The sequence below is a fragment of the Salvelinus sp. IW2-2015 genome, linkage group LG28 (genome assembly GCF_002910315.2).
Source record: "Salvelinus sp. IW2-2015 linkage group LG28, ASM291031v2, whole genome shotgun sequence".
NCBI classification, from domain to species: domain Eukaryota; kingdom Metazoa; phylum Chordata; class Actinopteri; order Salmoniformes; family Salmonidae; genus Salvelinus; species Salvelinus sp. IW2-2015.
The window spans coordinates 1012676-1032273 of record NC_036868.1 but is presented as its reverse complement, the minus strand read 5'-3'; the positions used below and the strand labels follow the sequence as shown (position 1 = coordinate 1032273).

Sequence of the window (19598 nt, the reverse complement as noted above, 5' to 3'; positions counted from 1 at the left end):
CCGATGCGTTAAGCGCTCTGTTTGATGAAATAGTTAATACACACTAATTATTAGAGGGAGTCCAACCGCAATTGATTTGATTGTGCCGGGCAGGACTTAAACTTGCTGCGCTTTGTAATTTTTTTTAAATAAATGACAGCGAGTGACTGACTAGCACACAACGTCTCTCTTCTTCCTGCTGCAGCGACCACCACAAAACAGCAGTGTTTATTGCGCTGTCCATGTTACTGAAGCTGCAACATAATTACAGCCATTTCTAACTAAAAAGTTGTTACAGAAATCCCTCACTTGTTTAGGAAAAACATTCCCTATTCCCTCAACCCTTGTTCTCTTTACGTGACACATGTATCCATCGCATGCACGTGACCAATAGGGCCTGACCTATAGCATATCATAATCATATCAATAAATTGATTATAACATACTCCAAATGCCTTAACACATGTGACAGCAAAATGGATGCAGAGGATGTAACAAATGAACTTGAAACGGGGGAATGTTTTCTGGTTGCTCAGGAGGTAAGGGGAAGTCAGATGTGTGGAATAAATTTGTCTAGTTGTGGAAAATACTGGGAGATCAAGAAAAAGACAGTAAATAGCAAGCGCTGCGTGGATATTGTGTTTGTCAAACAGGTGCTGTTAAATTACAATTTCTGAGCATTTGGAACAATGTAAACACAAAATAATTAAAAGCGTACCAGAGAGTCAATTGTCTTCTTTTTTWAATTTATTTTTTTACATTTTTGTAAAGCCTTTATCACAGCAAAGACTAAAAACAGTCACATTTATTTGTGAATGCAATTGCCGAAATGGAACGATTTATTTATTGTTTACGCTAATTATTTAAGGCTTGCTGTGTTATTTTAAAACTAAAATGCTTGATTGTATTTCAAATGATGAAGGACTCGTATGCTGTGTGATGACATGAACAAATGAATGATACAGTAGCCTATTTAAATATTGAAAAATAGGCTAAAGTAAGTTATGGTATTAAGACTAAACAGCATAAGCTCTTAGGCCTACAGCTCAATGGTAGTTATACAAGGCTGCTATAGGCTACTAAGTTCACTAATGATAATGATATTACTTATTATAATGATGATAGTAATAATAACAATAAGAAAGAGATCAAGAATAAGGAGGGTTATTTTTATTACAAATATTATTTGACAATTTGGAACAGCATAAATAACACTAAATAAATAAGTAATACCAGAGGCTGTTCTAATGAAAAGATAAAGTGTAAKGCTTTTATTACAGCATAGCAAAMATTAAAAACATGTTTATCCGACATGAGTTGCGTGAGGCTTGCTGCTCACGGAATCAGTAGGCTATTTAACAAACACTCAAGCAAGCAGGATCCGTCTAATTTATGTAGATATACAGTGCATTCGGAAAAGTTTTCAAACCCCTTGACTTAACCACAATTTGTTACATTACAGCCTTATTCTAAAATTGTTTTTTTCCCCCTCATCAATCTACACACAATAACACATAGTGACAAAGGAAAAACAGGTTTTTWAATTTTTTGCATAATAATATCACATTTACATAAGTATTCAGACACTACTCAGTACTTTGTTGAAGCCCCTTTGGCAGCGATTACAGCCTCAAGTCTTCCTGGGTATGACGCTAAAAGCTTGGCACACCTGTATTTGGGGAGTTATTCCTATTCTTCTCTGCAGATCCTCTCAAGAGCCTCACTGCACAGCTATTTTCAGGTCTCTCCAGAGATGTTCGATCGGGTTCAAGTCCGGGCTCTGGCTGGGCCACTCAAGGACATTCAGAGACTTGGCTGTGTGCTTAGGGTCGTTGTCCTGTTGGAAGGTGAACCTTTGCGCCAGTCTGAGGCCCTGAGCACTCTGGAGCAGGTTATCATCAAGGATCTATCGTTCCCTCGATCCTGACTAGTCTCCCAGTCCCTGCCACCAAAAAACAACCCCAAAGCATGATGCTGCCACCACCATGTTTCACCGTAGGGATGGTGCCAGGTTTCCTCCAGAAGGTGACGCTTSGCATTCAGGCTAAACAGTTCAATATTGATTTCATCAGAGCAGAGAATCTTGTTTCTCATGGTCTGAGAGTCTTTAGGTGCCTTTTGGCAAACTCATAGTGGCTACCGTCTGGCCACTCTACCATAAAGGCCTGATTGGTGGAGTGCTGCAGAGATGGTTGTCCTTCTGGAAGGTTCTCCCATCTTCACAGAGGAACTGTAGAGCTCTGTCAGAGTGACCATCGGGTTCTTGGTCACCTCCCTGACCAAGGCCCTTCTCCCACGATTGTCTTGGTGGTTCCAAACTTCTTCTATTTAAGAATGATGGAGGCCACTGTGTTCTTGGGGACCTTGAATGCTGCAGACATTTTTTGGTACCCTTCCCCAGATCTGTGCCTCGACACCATTCTGTCTGAGCTCTAGGGACAATTCCTTCYACCTCATGGCTTGGTTTTGCTCTGATATGCACTGTCAACTGTGGGACCATATTTATATAGGTGTGTGCCTTTCCAAATCATGCCATTCAATTGAATTTACCACAGGTGGACTCCAAGTTGTAGAAACATGATCGATGATCAATGGAAACAGGATGCACCTGAGCTCAATTGTGTCTCATAGCAAAGGGTCTGAATACTTATTTAAATAAGTTATTTCTGGTTTTTTTATACATTTGCAAAAAWTTCTAAAAACCTGTTTTTGCTTCATTTTTATAGGGTATGGTGTGTAAATTGATTTAATTATTATTTTTTTTTTTTATTTTAGAATGAGGCTGTAACGTAACAAAATGTATAAAAAGTGAAGGGGTCTGAGAACTTTCCGAAGGCGCTGTATATGGATGATTTATGAAGACGGGCACATTTAACAGTTACAGACATAATTAAGTTTGGGTTTCCTCACTTTTCTTAGACAATTAAGGCAAGGGCTGTTTTCTCATCTCTTAACTCCGCTGCTGCCTCCGCTGCATTGTTCTCAACACCAATACGCTGGTTAACTTGGCTATTATGCACATAGTAACATGGTCTAGGAAAAGGCGTCAATTCAACAGAGCACTGATGTTTCAGAACCATGACCACTATCACATCTGGGAGAAAGAGCATTTGATATAAYATATTTTTTTATTAGTGTTGCACAATTGTCCTTAACCTTATACAATTTCAGCAGCACATGCTTTTGAGTGATGGACTGTCCCCACAGCCTTCATAATGGATTAGTCCACTCAGACAGGCGCGAATCAGACAGGTGTCTTGTACACCATGAATAATATAAAAAAAATGTTGCTACTGATCAACTAAAGAAATCTCAGTCGACCAACAGCCTATCGACCAAACAATCGACCATTCTACTAAATGAGGTCAGCCCTACAAACAATAAAAGGGAAGGGGTTAATGACCTGAATAGCAATAGTGTGTGTATGGTGAGAGGAGGGTTGGTAGTGGAGTGGTATCTATCCAACATCGATGTCCTAGCCTGGCAAAGTATCCATCAGCCCGAAGGGCTGTGACGCAGGTCCAGTTAGTCAAATGGGGCACAGCTGTACTATCCTGACAAGCACTTGAGATGGGTCAACCAAAACCAAGCACCTTTCTCAACCTCAACGTCCGTCAACAGTTAATGAATTCTTGCAGGGTAACTCTATATACCCATATACGCATGTACCTAAACAGTATTAACTATGGTAACATTGACATTTCCCATGTAACCACATGTTAATACAATCTGTTTAGTTCGGAGATACCGACCTACAATTGGTTTCCAAGTTGTCGTTGGTTTCAGTGAGTGAGATTAGCACGATCATTGGAACAAAATAAGATAATGCAACAACAAAAAACGTCACTTCAGTGTCGGTCTACATTTAAGGAAACACGTCTAGAAACCATCGCAATTGTCTAAAGGGCATTACTGTAACATTGTGCCAACGTTTTAGACACATTGCTGGGATGTTACCACAACGCTGTGAAAACACCCCCTCAGTTTGTGGTGTCTTCTTTACAGTGAGCACTTTCTATTTGTCTATAGCCAAGAGTTTCATAAGACACAGTGACTGTTCAAAAAAAAATCTAACAAAACACTTTGTTCATGGAGGAGCATTTTTTGCTACTAGCGTGCACAGCAAGTTCTGTTTCTACAACTACAGTGTTGAACAATTTGCTTGTTTTTACCCCTCCCCCCCTTCACAGACTAGCTTAAACGCAAATGACACCAACAAACTGGTCTACCTTTTATAGACGCTAGTTCCAAAAGCCCTGAAGCTCAAACTGACAGCAAACTTGATTATTCGAACCTTTCAAAAGATCATCCAAAAGGCAACTATGAAATATAATCCWACAAATGTGAAGTACAATGAGACCATAACAATTGACCTCTATGGAATAAGACCCTAAGAATCGAGGCGTACTAATTTCTAGGACCATTATAGCATGTAAACCCAGTATTGAGATGGATACAGTAGCAAACTTGATAAATATGCTGATCCCTCTTTGATAGCGTCAGAAGGCCCATCTGTGGGTTTATCATCCTGTCTAACCACTCACAGTTCCAAGCCTTTAACGGTAAAGCACACAGACAATGACACTTACTGTATTTCATCAGCGTGCTGCCTACAGCTGTTACTGTATTTCATCAGCGTGCTGTCTATCGCTGTTACTGTATTTCATCAGCGTGCTGTCTATCGCTGAATCAACAATGTGTCCCAAAATAACAGACCAAGGTTGCAATCGTAGAGTGTCAAAGACTTGGTCAGGGATGGAATCGGATTGTGTCACGTAATGTCTCCATTGTGAAAGGTGCTTCAACTCATGTCGTCATGGGTCAGATGTAGCCTAATTATGTGCCGTGTGATCAAGGGGACTAATTTGAAATCACCACAGCACCAGTTTATCAACCCAAACTTGAATGTGACAACAGTTTGAGTAGCAGAATACAGGTTGTTTCTGTTAGTTGCTTACTCTCTAAAAGTGAGAGAGTAGGACCATTGACCATAAACGTGTCATCAAGGTTGGCATACAGTGGCCACTACGGGAAAAACATTCCTAAGCCTTGTGACCCCTCGACACAAATTACTGATAAGGCACAATGGAGGTCTTTATAAAATAGGACGCACAGAAATTCACAAAAATAGCCAATTTGCACGCATAATTCGTATGTCTCCAAACACCAAAACCTTACAGCAAAACTAGTACAAACTCGGAGACACTTAAATAACCCTATTGATACTTTTGCAATTGAGTTCAATTGAATAACTTTGTTATCTTCGCCTTGACTAGAAAAATGCTCTCTCGCGTACTGTGGCGCATATTGAAAACTTCAAAATACAATCAAATGGGTCACTTCAGGAAGAAAACTAATACTTACTATGGTGATGCGGTGCCTTTTTACAGAGTGTGAGCCCTTCATCCTAGCATTGGCGATCTGAATGGCATCGGAACAGACTGCCTGTCCGGTTTTGTGCTGGTGACAGTTCATTGATCCAAATTGCGCTCACTGATGCTCAGAGGCGTGTGAGCACATTTTGGGCACCTGTCGCTCAACTCCAAGGGGGTGGGCACACAGAGCTTGTCCTAATTATAGTGTGTGCTGGTTGACCTATATACCCCAGAATGCCATGCCAACCAGAAACAAAGCAGGCATCTTTGTAATGTAAAGATTCCACCTTGCGCTAGCAGGTAAGCTCACCTGTAGTTTCCATGCTTAAAAGTTATGACGTGATGTATATAAATGATGACAGGTGTGTGTCTTTCCAAATCATGTCCAATCAATTGAATTTACCACAGGTGGACTCCCAACAAGTTGTAGAAACACCTCAAGGATAATCAATGCAAACAGGATGCACCTGAGTTCAATTACGAGTCTCATAGCAAAGGGTCTGAATACTTATGTAAATATGGTATGTTTGTTTTTTATGAATTTGCTCAAATTTATAAAAACCTGTTTTTGCTTTGTCATTCTGGGGTATTGTGAGTAGATTGCTGATGATTTTTATTTTTTATTTAATCAATTTTAGAATAAGGCTGTAACGTAACAACATTTGGAAAAAGTCAAGGGGTCTGAATACTTTCCGAGCGCACTGTATATTAGAGCTTTCTGGCCTGACTGGTGTCGCGTTCAAAACAACGGGGAACTTGAAAATCTCGGACTTCCGACGGTTCAAAACAACTGGGAACTCAGAGCTCAGAAATCTGACTTCAGTGTGTTCAAGAAACCTGGAAACTKTAGAGAAAATTCAAACGAGCTTCTACTGGGAAAAATCATTTTTTACAGTCAACCAACCTGGAATTCCAAGATGGAAACTGAGGCATCTTTCTAYAGCTCCAACGATGAGACAGCCTACAGGGATGCGGTCAGAGACATGGCAGTGTGGTGCTAGGACAGCAACCTCTCCCTCAATGTCAGCAAGACAAGGAGCTGATCATGGACTACAGAAAACAGAGGGCAGAGCACAGGGCTGTTGTGGAGCAGGTCGAGAGCTTCAAGTTCCTCGGTGTCCACATTACTAAGGAACTATCATGGTCCACACACACCAACAGTCGTAAAGAAGGCARGACAATGCCTCTTCCTCTTCAGGAGGCTGAAAAGACTTGGCATGGGCCTTCAGATCTTCAAAACGTTCTACAGCGGCACCATTGAGAGCATCTTGACTGGCTGCATCATCTTGGTATAGCAACTGCTTGGCATCCGACCACAAGGCACTGCAGAGGGTAGTGCGTATGGCCCAGTGATGGGCCGAGCTCCCTGCCTTCCAGGACCTCTATACCAGGATGTGTAAGAGGAAGGTTCTAAATATGTTTTGAAAGACTCCAGCCTCCCAAGTCATTGACTGTTCTCTCTGCTATCACTCGGCAAGCAATTCCGATGCACCAAGTCAGGAACCAACAGGACCCTAAACAGCTTCTACCCCCAAGCTATATGACTGCTAAATAGTGAAATAAATAGTTAACCAATAGCTACCCAGAATATCTGCATGACCCTTTTTACACTAACTCTTGACTCATCACATACACTGCTGTTACTCTTTATTATCTATCCTGTTGCATAGTCATTTTATCCCTACCTATATGTACATACTCGATCTACCTCAATCACCTCGTACCCCTCCCTGCACATCGACTCGGTACTGGTACACCGTGTATATAGACAAGTTATCATTAATTAATTGTGTTATTATTTTTCTAAATATTTCTGGTGTTATTCTTTTTCTACCATTTCACTTTTTTCCCCCTTTCTACATTGTTTGGGTGGGCCGGTAAGCAAGCATTTCGCTGTTGTTTACGAAGCATATGACAAATAATAATTTATTTGACTTTCCGACCTGAAGTTCACTGACGTCATGTTTTGACCTCTTTTTTTCTCAATTCCCAGTTGTCTTGAAAGTACCATAACATGTAGACTATGACACCAAAATTGGCACAAACATAATTCTTTAAAAAAAGTTGGTCAATACCAATTTTAGAGCTGAAAGGAMTAACGTTAAAGCCTAACTTACTTGAACAAATACTTACATTTTCAGTATCACGCTCATTGACAGTAGGTAGTGGCGTTCTGGTTGACATTTTAATGTCTTGTTCGGCGTTCTGGGTCTCCTTTTTTATTTTGTTGCACCTTAGCCCAACAGGAGGAAAGCAGGTCTACAAATYCTATTGAAGAACATGGATTTAACGCAACGCCGAAATTCCAGCAAACACACGCTGGAAGATGTCTAGACCACAGATTAATTAGGTAAATTGTCGAACCGCATTACTGTACAGAGGTGGGACAGATTGCGAAAAACAACAACCCACAAAAGGTTGTCCAACAACAAACCATAACCCCGAGCTCCAAAATGTTCCAATACGTTTTTAGGGAACTAAAACTCAATAAACTGTATTCCAATAGTTCACGGGCTCTCTACAAATGCACAGAATGTCTAGTCAAGGAAAAAGGGGAGGGGAAGGGGAGTTAACGTAAAACCGGTCTCAGAATTTGCAGCCAGTTTTGGCGGCTTGGGTTACTATTGATTTTCAGCTTCCGACGCGCGCTGCCCCGCTTTCCGATGGTGCTGGTACCCCGAAAGACCCAAGTTCGGTTAAAGTCCTCCCCATCCCAAAAGTAAGGGTAGTTTGCTTGATTGCTATATCCAAGATGGCCGCCTGCTAACTGGAGAGTGCCAAACCAAACCCAATGCGTTGAGAGGAAGTGAGGAAAGACATGGCTTTAAAGCTTATTGGAGCTTCGGTTGGGGCAGAGCTGTTTGTTGTTGCTAGGGTGATTACTGGAGAGAAAAATCTACCTGCTGCACAATACATTAAATACCCTGCCTACCGTGCCTAAAGGCATTTAGGTTGCCCCTACTGTCCCGTGCATGCATTGTCAGTGAAACAACTGAAAGCACAGATTGATTTGACTTTTTATTTTTAGTGCCACTCCATCTCTCTGATTCTGAACTCCCAAATCTATTGTCCAAAACAAAAAACTTTTAAAAAACAACTAAAAAACACATTTTCAGTTAATTGCTTGCTGGATGGAGATTGGGGGTCTAATCTGAGACAAGTTCCATCTATATTGTAACAACAGTCATTCGGTCTCACATGCTTACACACACACACACACACACTGCATCCTGTCTTGTGTTTCTCACATGAGCCGCACCTCTAGCAGTGCACTTCCTGTGTGGCCAGCACACACCATCAAAGGGTCTATTCACAGAGAGACACAGAGAAAATTAAGAAACACAGAGAGAGAGAGAAAACAGTCTGCGTGACAAAGTGGTGGAGGCGGAGCAAACAAGAAAGACAGGAAAAGATATTGGGAAAAAAACAATTCTAAAGGAAGACTGATTTATTTCTAAAACACAGTTGGATATTGGCTTGAAATCCAAGTCTCTCTCTTTCTCTCTTCTCCCTTTCTCTCTCTCTCCCTCCCTCTCTCTCTCTCTCTCTCTCTCACGTGAGAAAAACAGCTGTCTTCTTCTCTCACCATGAGATGGTCTCCAGGGCAACAACGTGCAGTTTCACCCTGGCTGTCACAGGGAGGGTACGCGACCAGCAGAGAGGAGCCTGGGAGTTCACTCACATGTCACACTGACCCTACCTCATTAGCACAAAGGTATCTTTGTACGTTCCCAGGGTGATCACACAGACACTTGCACACACAATATCATATTGTCTCTCTGTCTCACACACACACACAAACACAGAGACACACACAACAAGCCTATCGAAAAGTTTAAGGAACATTTGACAGCAAAACACATGTATCACTCACCATGTTGCGTCATTGTGAATCAATCAATCACACTGACTCTGGTCCTGCATCTCATGTGAGTAGATTATAACATTCAAGGCCCTGTCAACCTGAATAGGATTTAAAAAGCCTAAGATTAGTATGATCCAAGTTCCATTTCATTCAAGTTAGATTTCTATAAATCTACAAGTGTAAAGTGGTTTCTATCCACCAGTGTTGAAGGACTCCAACCTACTGTATAGTACAACCATTTCTCTTGACAAAGTGTATTCTAGACAATGAAAAGCATTCCTTTTGGTAAGTATGTATTGTTGATGTCCACAATCTCTGTACATTGCATGGGTAAGACATATCTACCAATACTGGTATTAAATACATATCTACTGATTTGAAGTATGCAAAACCCCTTATATATGTCGAGGGCATAACCTTCAGGTGTTTAACAACTTCTTTAATATCAAATGACAGCTACAGTATTATTATTATTTAAAAAAAATATTTAACATTTATTTAACTAGGCAAGCAAATTAAGAACAAATTCTTATTTACAAAAAATGGCCTACACCGGTCAAYCCCGGACGACGCTGGGCCAATTGTGKGCCGCACTATGGGACTCCCAATCACGTCCGGTTGTGATACAGCCTYGATTGTTCCATTTAGTCTGACGGTAATGTTGCCATACCTCCAAAATCACGTCATTGTGCCTGGTTCGCGACGAGGCTAGTCTGGCGGTAACATCAATTTTGACATTCAGTTCTCTATTTGCACTCAGGCATTGATTAATCAATTATTTTGAGCTGTCATTCTTATTGTCATAGGATAGWAGAATGTCTAACTATGTTGAGTATAATGACTTACTTGAGTCGAGTACTGACCTACTATGTATTTACATCTGTGCTTGATAAAATCTTAAAATGTCTAATTTGTAGTCTTTTTGTTGTTGTTGCTGGATTAAAGTTGAAATTGTAGGTAATATCGCCCTCTAGTGGTTTACGTGGGAACATGACAACTGGTATGCACTTATTAGCCTTGTTATACGAACCATCGTGTTTCGCTACACGGATAGAAAATACTTTTCAATAACTACAAACAAGGAGGTGGGCAGAGCCACGAGCTCGTGAGAGCCTATTGGCGCATTCTAACACGCCTACTCTGTGAGGTGCGCGTGTGCAATAACTAAATTGCGCTACACATTTTAATATCTATGCACTACATTTTTTTTTTTTTACTTTGGCAAAGGATAAAGTCTACAAAACTTTGTCCACTCTGTTCGTAACAGATTCTAGTTTTGGAAACATAAAACTGTATTAAGAACAAATGTTTAATCGACGAGAAACTTAGCAATGTCGCCCAAAGTCGATCTCCCTCTATCTTCTCCCACTCCCATATTTGGTAGTGAGTGGAAACGCCAACCGGATGCTTCACATTTATACATCCGGTGAAATATTTATACATCTGGTGAGATCAATATTTATAGATCATGGTTCGTAGGCTATGCACTTTTAGTACAGATAGAACAATGAGACAGATATTTCCCCGGATAAATGTCATGCATCCGGTTAGTGTTGCCACTCAATACCAAATATGGCGATGAGAGGAAGCTCAGTGGCCGGCAGTGGGAGAAGTTGGAGCGAGATGGATTTTGGCAGACATTCTGTAKATTTTCTCATCGATGAAACATTTGATCTCCATACAGTTTTCAATTTCCAATGCTACAATCTGTAACAAATAGAGTGGACTGCGTTTTTGTAGACTTTACCCTTTGCCAAAGTTTCTTTTTTTTTAAATGTCTAGAAGGAGTGCAAGGGCGAATTGAGTTATTGCACAGCGCACTTCACAGAGTAGGCGTCCCCTAAGTGAAATATGCAAATTATTGACCATTATGATTAACTTTCCCCCAATGGAAACGACAGGCTCTGGTCTATCTTGGGTTAGTTATACAAATCTTTGCTTTTAGCAGGTCATGAAATCTTCCTTTCAATAGCAGTCAARGGCGCCATCTTGTGGATATAGTTGAAACCTGTTTATTCCATAGTCCATGACATCAAACCTTGTCCTAAAATTGCAATTGTCAGCCTGCTTAATTAGCGTGGTCATTTACTCATAATCCCTTTGTTGTCATAAACGAAAACACATACTCAAACCCACATGATGTAGGAACCAAGCACTGTACCGAAAGCTAAACATGTTTTTGATCTGATAAGAGCATGAGAAAATGCTTTGATTTTATCTTCAYGAAATCTCATCTATACTTCCTGATGGAATCATGTGATCACAGATGAGCAGTTCTGTGAAATCACTGCTGTTTTGTAGATTTAGGGGCGGTTTCCCAGACAGATTTTAATTTAAATCAGGACTAGGTTTATTATACTTAAATTAATCCAGATTTAAAACATMTATTTCTGAGACGTTGCTTAACTTCAGATTAATTAGTTCTAGACTAGGGAGTTCCATGCTAAAGTAAGTAAGTGTAACCGATGTGAAATGGCTATCTAGTTAGCGGTGGTGCGCGCTAATAGCCTTTCAATRGGTGACGRCACTTGCTCTGAGACCTTGAAGTAGTGGTTCCCCTTGCTCTGCAAGGGCCGAGGCTTTTGTGGAGCGATGGGTAACGATGCTTCGTGGGTGACTGTTGTTGATGTGTGCAGAGGGTCCCTGGTTCGCGCCCGGGTCGGGGCGAGGGACGGACTAAAGTTAAACTGTTACATAAAGTGTTACTGGTGTAAACTGTTACACCAGTTCATCTTTGTGTAGCCTAATTAGATTCATGATGTGCACTTGGTGCTGACCTGAGGATGCTCCCAAAACCAGGGATGGGACACCAATACATAAGCATTGTGTGGAATTGGAGCAAGTTACCTAAACCAAACAATGTAAACATTTTCTCGAGGCAGATGATCACCATAGCTTGGAGGGGATAAGACAGGATGAAGGTCAGCCCGCTAGATCTGCAGCAGCCAGGAGCGAAGACTGTGTCACTAAGCCGGCCTGGAGGGGGCTGGAGGACAAAGACAAAGCATTTTCCCATCCTGGAGTCAGAGACCATTTTGGAGATCTCTGAGACCTTATAGGAGGTCTCTGACTCCAGGGTGTGAAAATTCTTAACAAGAYAGAAACAGATGAAGACACAGAAGGGGACCATGAGACCCTATGTTGTATTTTAAATAGTTAATCTGTTGTCAATTTCTATTCTGACTTGTAATGTTAAAAAGGGGAGAAAAAATACCCCCCCCCCTGCGCTTTTTATGTGAATAAGCTAGCCTACCCACTATAACAATGATAGGCTACCGATTTGAGTCACTGCAATTAAAATTAAATTGCTTTACCAATGTATCTTTCTATTAAATTGCATGTCCCTTACTATGTATTGCATATTTGAGGAGATTATATGCTTTTATAAAAGTTTGCATCTCATGAATAAATGGCAAGAAGTTTTCCACTTTCTTTTAAGGTACAGTATATTTTGATAAGTTATATTGGTAGGCCTAACTCATTAGTAAATGGTCAGTAGGTTTCCACTGTCTTGAAAGGTATCTTTTCAGCAGTTATAKATGTTGGTAACTCATTTGTTAATGGTTAGTGGATTGCCACTTTAAAATAATGTATAATTTTAGCAGTTATYAATGTGGGTAAATCATTTTATAGATGATTTGGGAGTTCACTCAAAGCTTAGACATACTTATAGGCAGTGGTGGAAAAAGTCCCCAATTGTCATACTTGACTAAAAGTAAAGATACCTGAATAGAAATTGACTTAAGTAAAAGTGAAAGTAATACAGTAAAATCCTACTTGTCTAAAGTATTTAGTTTTAAATATACGTAAGTATCAAAGTAAACGTAATGCTCAAATATATTTAAGTTTCAAAAGTATACATCATTTCAAATTCCTTATATTATTAAGTAAAACAGACGGCACCATTTTCTTGTTTTTTTATTTACTGATAGCAAGGGGCACGCTCCAACACTCAGACATCATTTACAAGCAAAGCAAGTGTTTAGTGAGTCCACTAGATCAGAGGAAGTAGAGATGACCAGGGATGTTCTCTTGATAAGTGTGTGAATTAGACCATTTTCCTGTCATGCATTCAAAATGTAATGAGTACTTTTGGTGTCAAGAAAAATGTATGGAATAAAAAGTACATCATTTTCTTTAGGAATGGAGTGAAGTAAAAGTACTCAAAAATATAAATAGTAAAGTACAGATACCCAAAAAACTACTTTAATACTTTCAAGTATTTTTACTTAATTACTTTACACCCCTGCTTATAGGCAGTACTAGGTACTCATCACTACCAACATGAGAGAAGATTCAACACTTTGTTAAACATGTTCAGTCAATGAATGGTGTGTATGAAGACCAAAACATTCAACATTGTGAGAGGAAACTCCTTACTGCTTCACCAACCAAAATTTTACAGTTACCATTTCACACCAGAGCATTTTACCATACTTGGACTATCACAGAGAAGTGGTAAGTGTGTTGATATAATCTGGTAAGGAGTAATATGTTAGGAATGATGATTGAATAATGTCCTGCATGGAAATTTGTCCAGGGCATCAGGGTTAGAAAGGTGGGTCAAGACACATCATGGAAACCAACCTCTACTGTTCCTGGGGCAGGGCACCAACGCATCACACCCAAAAGTGAGGAAATAACTATTGCTCAACTGTGCAACTATTGAAAATAAGGTTGCATGATTATACATAAAGGGTCATCTCATAAGCATTTGTAAGTGCATTTATAAATGGTTAATAACTGGAGGTAAATATTGGCTCACTATTTGGCAAACACTGACATTGCACTATTTTGACCAACGCGATATAACCATTTATAAATGGTTTACAATGCATTTACAAATGATTAAATAATCATTATTATTGTAATTATAACCCCTTTATAAACACTTTACAAAAGGAACCTTATTGTAAAGTGTTACCTCTTTTTGTTATCAATCCATGGCTATTGTTCGCTTCAATCACTTGAGCTACAGTATCTTTGTAAGAAGTGCTGCAGAGCAAAAGAATCTCTACAGGCTAGTCCATTTCTGTCATTGTCTGCCTCAACCATGGGAACATCCGGGTACTCATCTTCAAATCTTCAATGTGAGGATCTGGGCAGCCATGCTGTTTGAGGTCATTGTGAAGCACTACTGTTACAATTATTGCAATGCAGCATCTTCTTGGTTGAAAGCGCAATGTGGAAACGACTCTTCCATAAACCAAACATGCACTACACTACACCTCTGGTGTGGATATGAGCTGGGTCGTACTGTTGTTGCTCACGTCCTATTGCATGAAGATGGGGGGGGTGAACAAGAAGTTGGTCTGTGCATACCCACTGTCACCATGGATACCCACTGTCACCAGGTATGATTCCACTATGTTGTCCTCCTTGAAGCTGAGCAGGCAAAGAGGAGTTTTGGAAAAATCCTTGAGTCTTGAGATGCATCTTTCCAACCTACAACAATGTTGGAGTCTTGGAGAACTGAAAATTGGGAGTGCACTCACTTTGTACATTTATTGAAAGCCATTTTTTCAAGATTCCTGTACTCCTTAGCATCTGCTGTACAGGGAGACTCAATGGGAATATGACATCCATCTATACAGCCAATGACTCCAGGGAAGCTCCCATATTCATAGAACTCAACCTTGTAGTTGGCTTGGGCAGCAGCATCAAGGAACTTGATGTACACTGAACACAAACATAAAACGCACAAATTAGTTTTTATCCCTGTAAGTGAGAATTTCTCCTTTGCCAAGATAATCCACACACAGGTGTGGAATATCAAGAAGCTAATTAAACAGCATGATCATTACACAGGTCCACCTGGTGCTGAGGACAATAAAAGGCCACTAAAATGTGCAGATTTATCAAACAACACAATGCCGCAGATATCTCAAGTTGAGGGAGCGTACAATTGGCATGCCGACTGCAGGAATGTCCACCAGAGCTGTTGCCAGAGAATTGAAAGTTAATTTCTCTACCTTAAGCCACCTCCAATATTGTTTTAGAGAATTTGGCCGTACTTTCAACTGGCCTCACAACAGCAGACCACATTTTATTTATTTATTTTATTTCACCTTTATTTAACCAGGTAGGCAAGTTGAGAACAAATTCTCATTTACAATTGCGACCTGGCCAAGATAAAGCAAAGCAGTTCGACACATACAACAACACAGAGTTACACATGGAGTAAAACAAACATACAGTCAATAATACAGTAGAAAAATAAGTCTATATACAATGTGAGCAAATGAGGTGAGATAAGGGAGGTGAAGGCATAAAAAAAAAAATATATAGCAAGTAAAACACTGGAATGGTAGATTTGCAGTGGAGGAATGTGCAAAGTAGAGAGAGAAATAATGGGCTGTACATACAGTGCCGTCGGAAAGTATTCAGACCCCTTGACCTTTTCTACATTTTGTTACATTACAGCCATATTCTAAAATTGCTTAAATCATTTCCCCCCCCCTCATCAATCTACACATAATACTCCATAATGACAAAGCAAAAACTGTTTTTTATACATAAAAAAATATATATATTAAACAAAAACTGAAATAATACATTTACATAAGTATTCAGACCGTTTACTCAGTACTTTGTTGAAGCAACTTTGGCAGCGATTACAGCCTCGAGTCTTCTTGGGTATGACACTACAAACTTGGCACACCTGTATTTGAGGAGTTTTTACCATTCTTCTCTGCAGATCCTCTCAAGCTCTGTCAGGTTGGATGGGGAGTGTTGCTGCACAGCTATTTTCAGGTCTCGCCAGAGATGTTCGATCGGGTTCAAGTCCGTGCTCTGGCTGGGCCCACTCAAGGACATTCAAAGACCTGTCCCGAAGCCACTCCTGCGTTGTCTTGGCTGTGTGCTTATGCTTTGATCACACCGACAGCATCGGTGCGCAAAATAGTACGCAGCATCATCTGCATATGTATGTAACAAAAGTTCAACATTCACCTTCTGCTATCATTTCTGTCAAGCCGTCTACGCATACAGTTTGATGTATAGGTTCTATAAAACCAACGTTCTATAAATCCAACGTTCTATAAATCCAACGTTCTATAAATCCTACGTTCTATAAATCCAACGTATGCACCACACCGAAGGCACTGCCACTGCCTCAGTAATGCAATGCTGCAAGGAAAACACAGGGTTCCATTGGAAATTAATGTAATTCTGGTGTACCAAAATGCAATGACGCTGTCGGTGTGATAGAAGCGTCAGGGTTGTTGTCCTGTTGGAAGATGAAACTTCTCCCCAGTCTGAGGTCCAGAGCACTCTGGAGCAGGTTTTCATCAAGGAATGATGTACTCAAACTTCCTTGATCGCTGTACTCTGCTCCGTTCATCTTTGCCTCGATCCTGACAAGTCTGAGAGTCCGTGCCACAAAAAAAACATGACCACAGCATGATGCTGCAACCACCATGCTTCAACGTAGGGATGGTGCCAGGTTTCCTCCAGACGTGACGCTTTGCATTCAGGCCAAAGAGTTCAATCTTGATTTCATAAGACCAGAGAATCTTGTTTCTCATGGTGAGAGTCTTTAGGTGCCTTTTGGCAAACTCARAGTGGCTACCGTCTGGCCACTCTACCATACAGGCCTGATTGGTGGAGTTCTGCAGAGATGGTTGTCTTTCTGGAAGGTTCTCCCATCTCCACAAAGGAACTCTAGAGCTCTGTCAGAGTGACCATCGGGTTCTTGGTCACCTCCCTGACCAAGGCCCTTCTCCCCCGCTTGCTCAGTTTTGCCTGGGCGCCCAGCTCTACAGTCGTGGCCAAAAGTTTTGAGAATGACAAAAATATTAATTATCACAAAGTCTGCTGGCTCAGTTTGTATGATGGCAATTTGCATTTTTCCAGAATGTTACGAAGAGTGATCAGATGAATTGCAATTAATTGCAAAGTCCCTCTTTGCCATGCAAATGAAGTGAATCCCCAAAAAACATTTCCACTGCATTTCAGCCTTGCCACAAAAGGACCAGCTGACATCATGTCAGCAATTCTCTCGTTAACACAGGTGTGAGTGTTGACGAGGACAAGGCTGGAGATCACTCTGTCATGCTGATTGAGTTTGAATAACAGACTGGAAGCTGCAAAAGGAGGGTGGTGCTTGGAATCATTGTTCTTCCTCTGTCAACCTTTGTTACCTGCAAGGAAACACATGCCGTCATCATTGCTTTGCACAGAAAGGGCTTCACAGGCAAGGATATTGCTGCCAGTAAGATTGTACCTAAATCAACCATTTATCGGATCATCAAGAACTTCAAGTAGAGCGGTTCAATTGTTTTGAAGAAGGCTTGGGGTGAAGTCATTTTCTCTGATGAATCCCCTTTCCGATTGTTTGGGGCATCCGGAAAAAAGCTTGTCCAGAGAAGACAAGGTGAGCGCTACCATCAGTCCTGTGTTATGCCAACAGTGAAGTATCCTGAGACCATTCATGTGTGGGGTTGCTTCTCAGCCAAGGGAGTGGGCTCACTCACAATTTTTCCTAAGAACACAGCCATGAATAAAGAATGGTACCAACACATCCTCCGAGAGCAACTTCTCCCAACCATCCAGGAACAGTTTGGTGACGAACAATACCTTTTCCAGCATGATGGAGAACCTTGCCATAAGGCAAAAGTAAAAGCTAAATGGCTCAGGGAACAAAACATCAATATTTTGGGTCCATGGCCAGGAAACTCCCCAGACCTTAATCCCATTGAGAACTTGTGGTCAATCCTCAAGAGGCGGTGGACAAACAAAAACCCACAAATTCTGACAAACTCCAAGCATTGATTATGCAAGAATGGGCTGTCATCAGTCAGGATGTGCCCAGAAGTTAATTGACAGCATGCCAGGGCAGATTGCAGAGGTCTTGAAAAAGAAGGGTCAACACTGCAAATATTGACTCTTTGCATCAACTTCATGTAATTGTCAATTAAAGCCTTTGACACTTATGAAATGCTTGTAATTATACTTCAGTATTCCATAGTAACATCTGACAAAAATATCTAAAGACACTGAGGCAGCAGACTTTGTGYAAATTWATATTTGTGTCATTCTCAAAACTTTTGGCCACGACTGTAGAGTCTTGGTGGTTCCAAACTTCTTCCATTTAAGAATAATGGAGGCCACTGTGTTCTTGGGGACCTTCAACGCTGCAGAAAWGTTTTGCTTTTCTTRCCAGATKTGTGCCTCAACWCAATCCTGTCTTGGAGCTCTACGGACAATTCCTTCGACCTCATGGCTTGGTTTATTTTTCTCTGACATGCACTGTCAACTGTGGGACCTTATATAGACAGGTGTGTGCCTTTCCAAATCATGTCCCATCAATTGAATTTACCACAGGTGGACTGCAATCAAGTTGTAGGAACATCCCAAGGATGATCAATGGAAACAGGATGCACCTGAGCTCAATTTCAAGTCTCATAGCAAAGGGTCTGAATACTTAGGTAAATAAGGTTTTTGTTTTTAAATTTACAAGCATTTCCAAAAACCTGTTTTCATTTTGTTATGGGGTATTGTGTGTAGATTGCTGAGGAAGTTGTTTAATTTAATCAATTTTAGAATAAGGATTTAACATAACATGTGGAAAATGTCAAGTGGTCTYAATATTGTCTTAAGTCACTGTCTGCAGACATCACGTTTCTGCATGAAAATGCACTGCCCCATGTCACAACGATCTGTACACAATTCCTGGAAGCTGAAAACGTCCGTTTTTTTTCATGGCCTGCATACTCACCAGACATGTCACCCGTTGAGCATGTTTGGGATGCTCTGGATCGACATGTACGGCAGCATGTTCCAGTTCCTGCCAATACCCAGCAACTTCGTGTGGGACAACATTCCACAGCCTGATCTACTCTATGCGAAGGAGAGGTTGCGCTGCATGAGGCAAACGGTAGACGCYCCAGAAGATCAGAAAACCAGTGAGTCACGCCCCTACCTTAAGGTATCTGTGACCAACAGATGCATATCTGTATTACCAGTCAATTGACTGATTTCCTTACATGAACTGTAACTCCGTAAAATCCTTGAAATTGTTGCACACATTCTTTTTGTTCAGTATAACTCTCAGTACACATACAGCATTGCAGACTTTGTGGACTTTTATGCACAGTCGGCTCACTTATACAAATATCCTGTTTCACGAAGGTTCCAGATGCCAAAAACTTCAAGGTGATCAGTACATGTAGGGAAGGAGGGATCCGCTAAGAGTCAGATGAAAGCCTTGGCTCGAGCAAAACAATGGTCAGCTCCATTTTCTTTGTAGTCACAGAAATTAATGTACTAAAAAAATCTGTGGGTTGCTCCTGTCTGGTCTTGGTGGTTCTCTTTGGTCATCATTGAAATAGTCCAGGTTATCAATTTGTCCATCGTCAAGGTCAACATCCATTAATCTA

General features: G+C 40.8%; 1 protein-coding gene across 1 annotated transcript in view; it reads right to left on the bottom strand.

Moving 5' to 3' along the window:
* LOC111954054 (MAP/microtubule affinity-regulating kinase 3) overlaps positions 1–5454 on the bottom strand; it is a 144009-nt gene extending 138555 nt beyond the window's left edge. Inside the window, 1 exon segment of the mRNA XM_070435733.1 lies at positions 5344–5454. Coding sequence (XP_070291834.1) covers positions 5344–5454 — 111 coding nt within the window.
* Positions 5455–19598: the final 14144 nt, after the last annotated feature.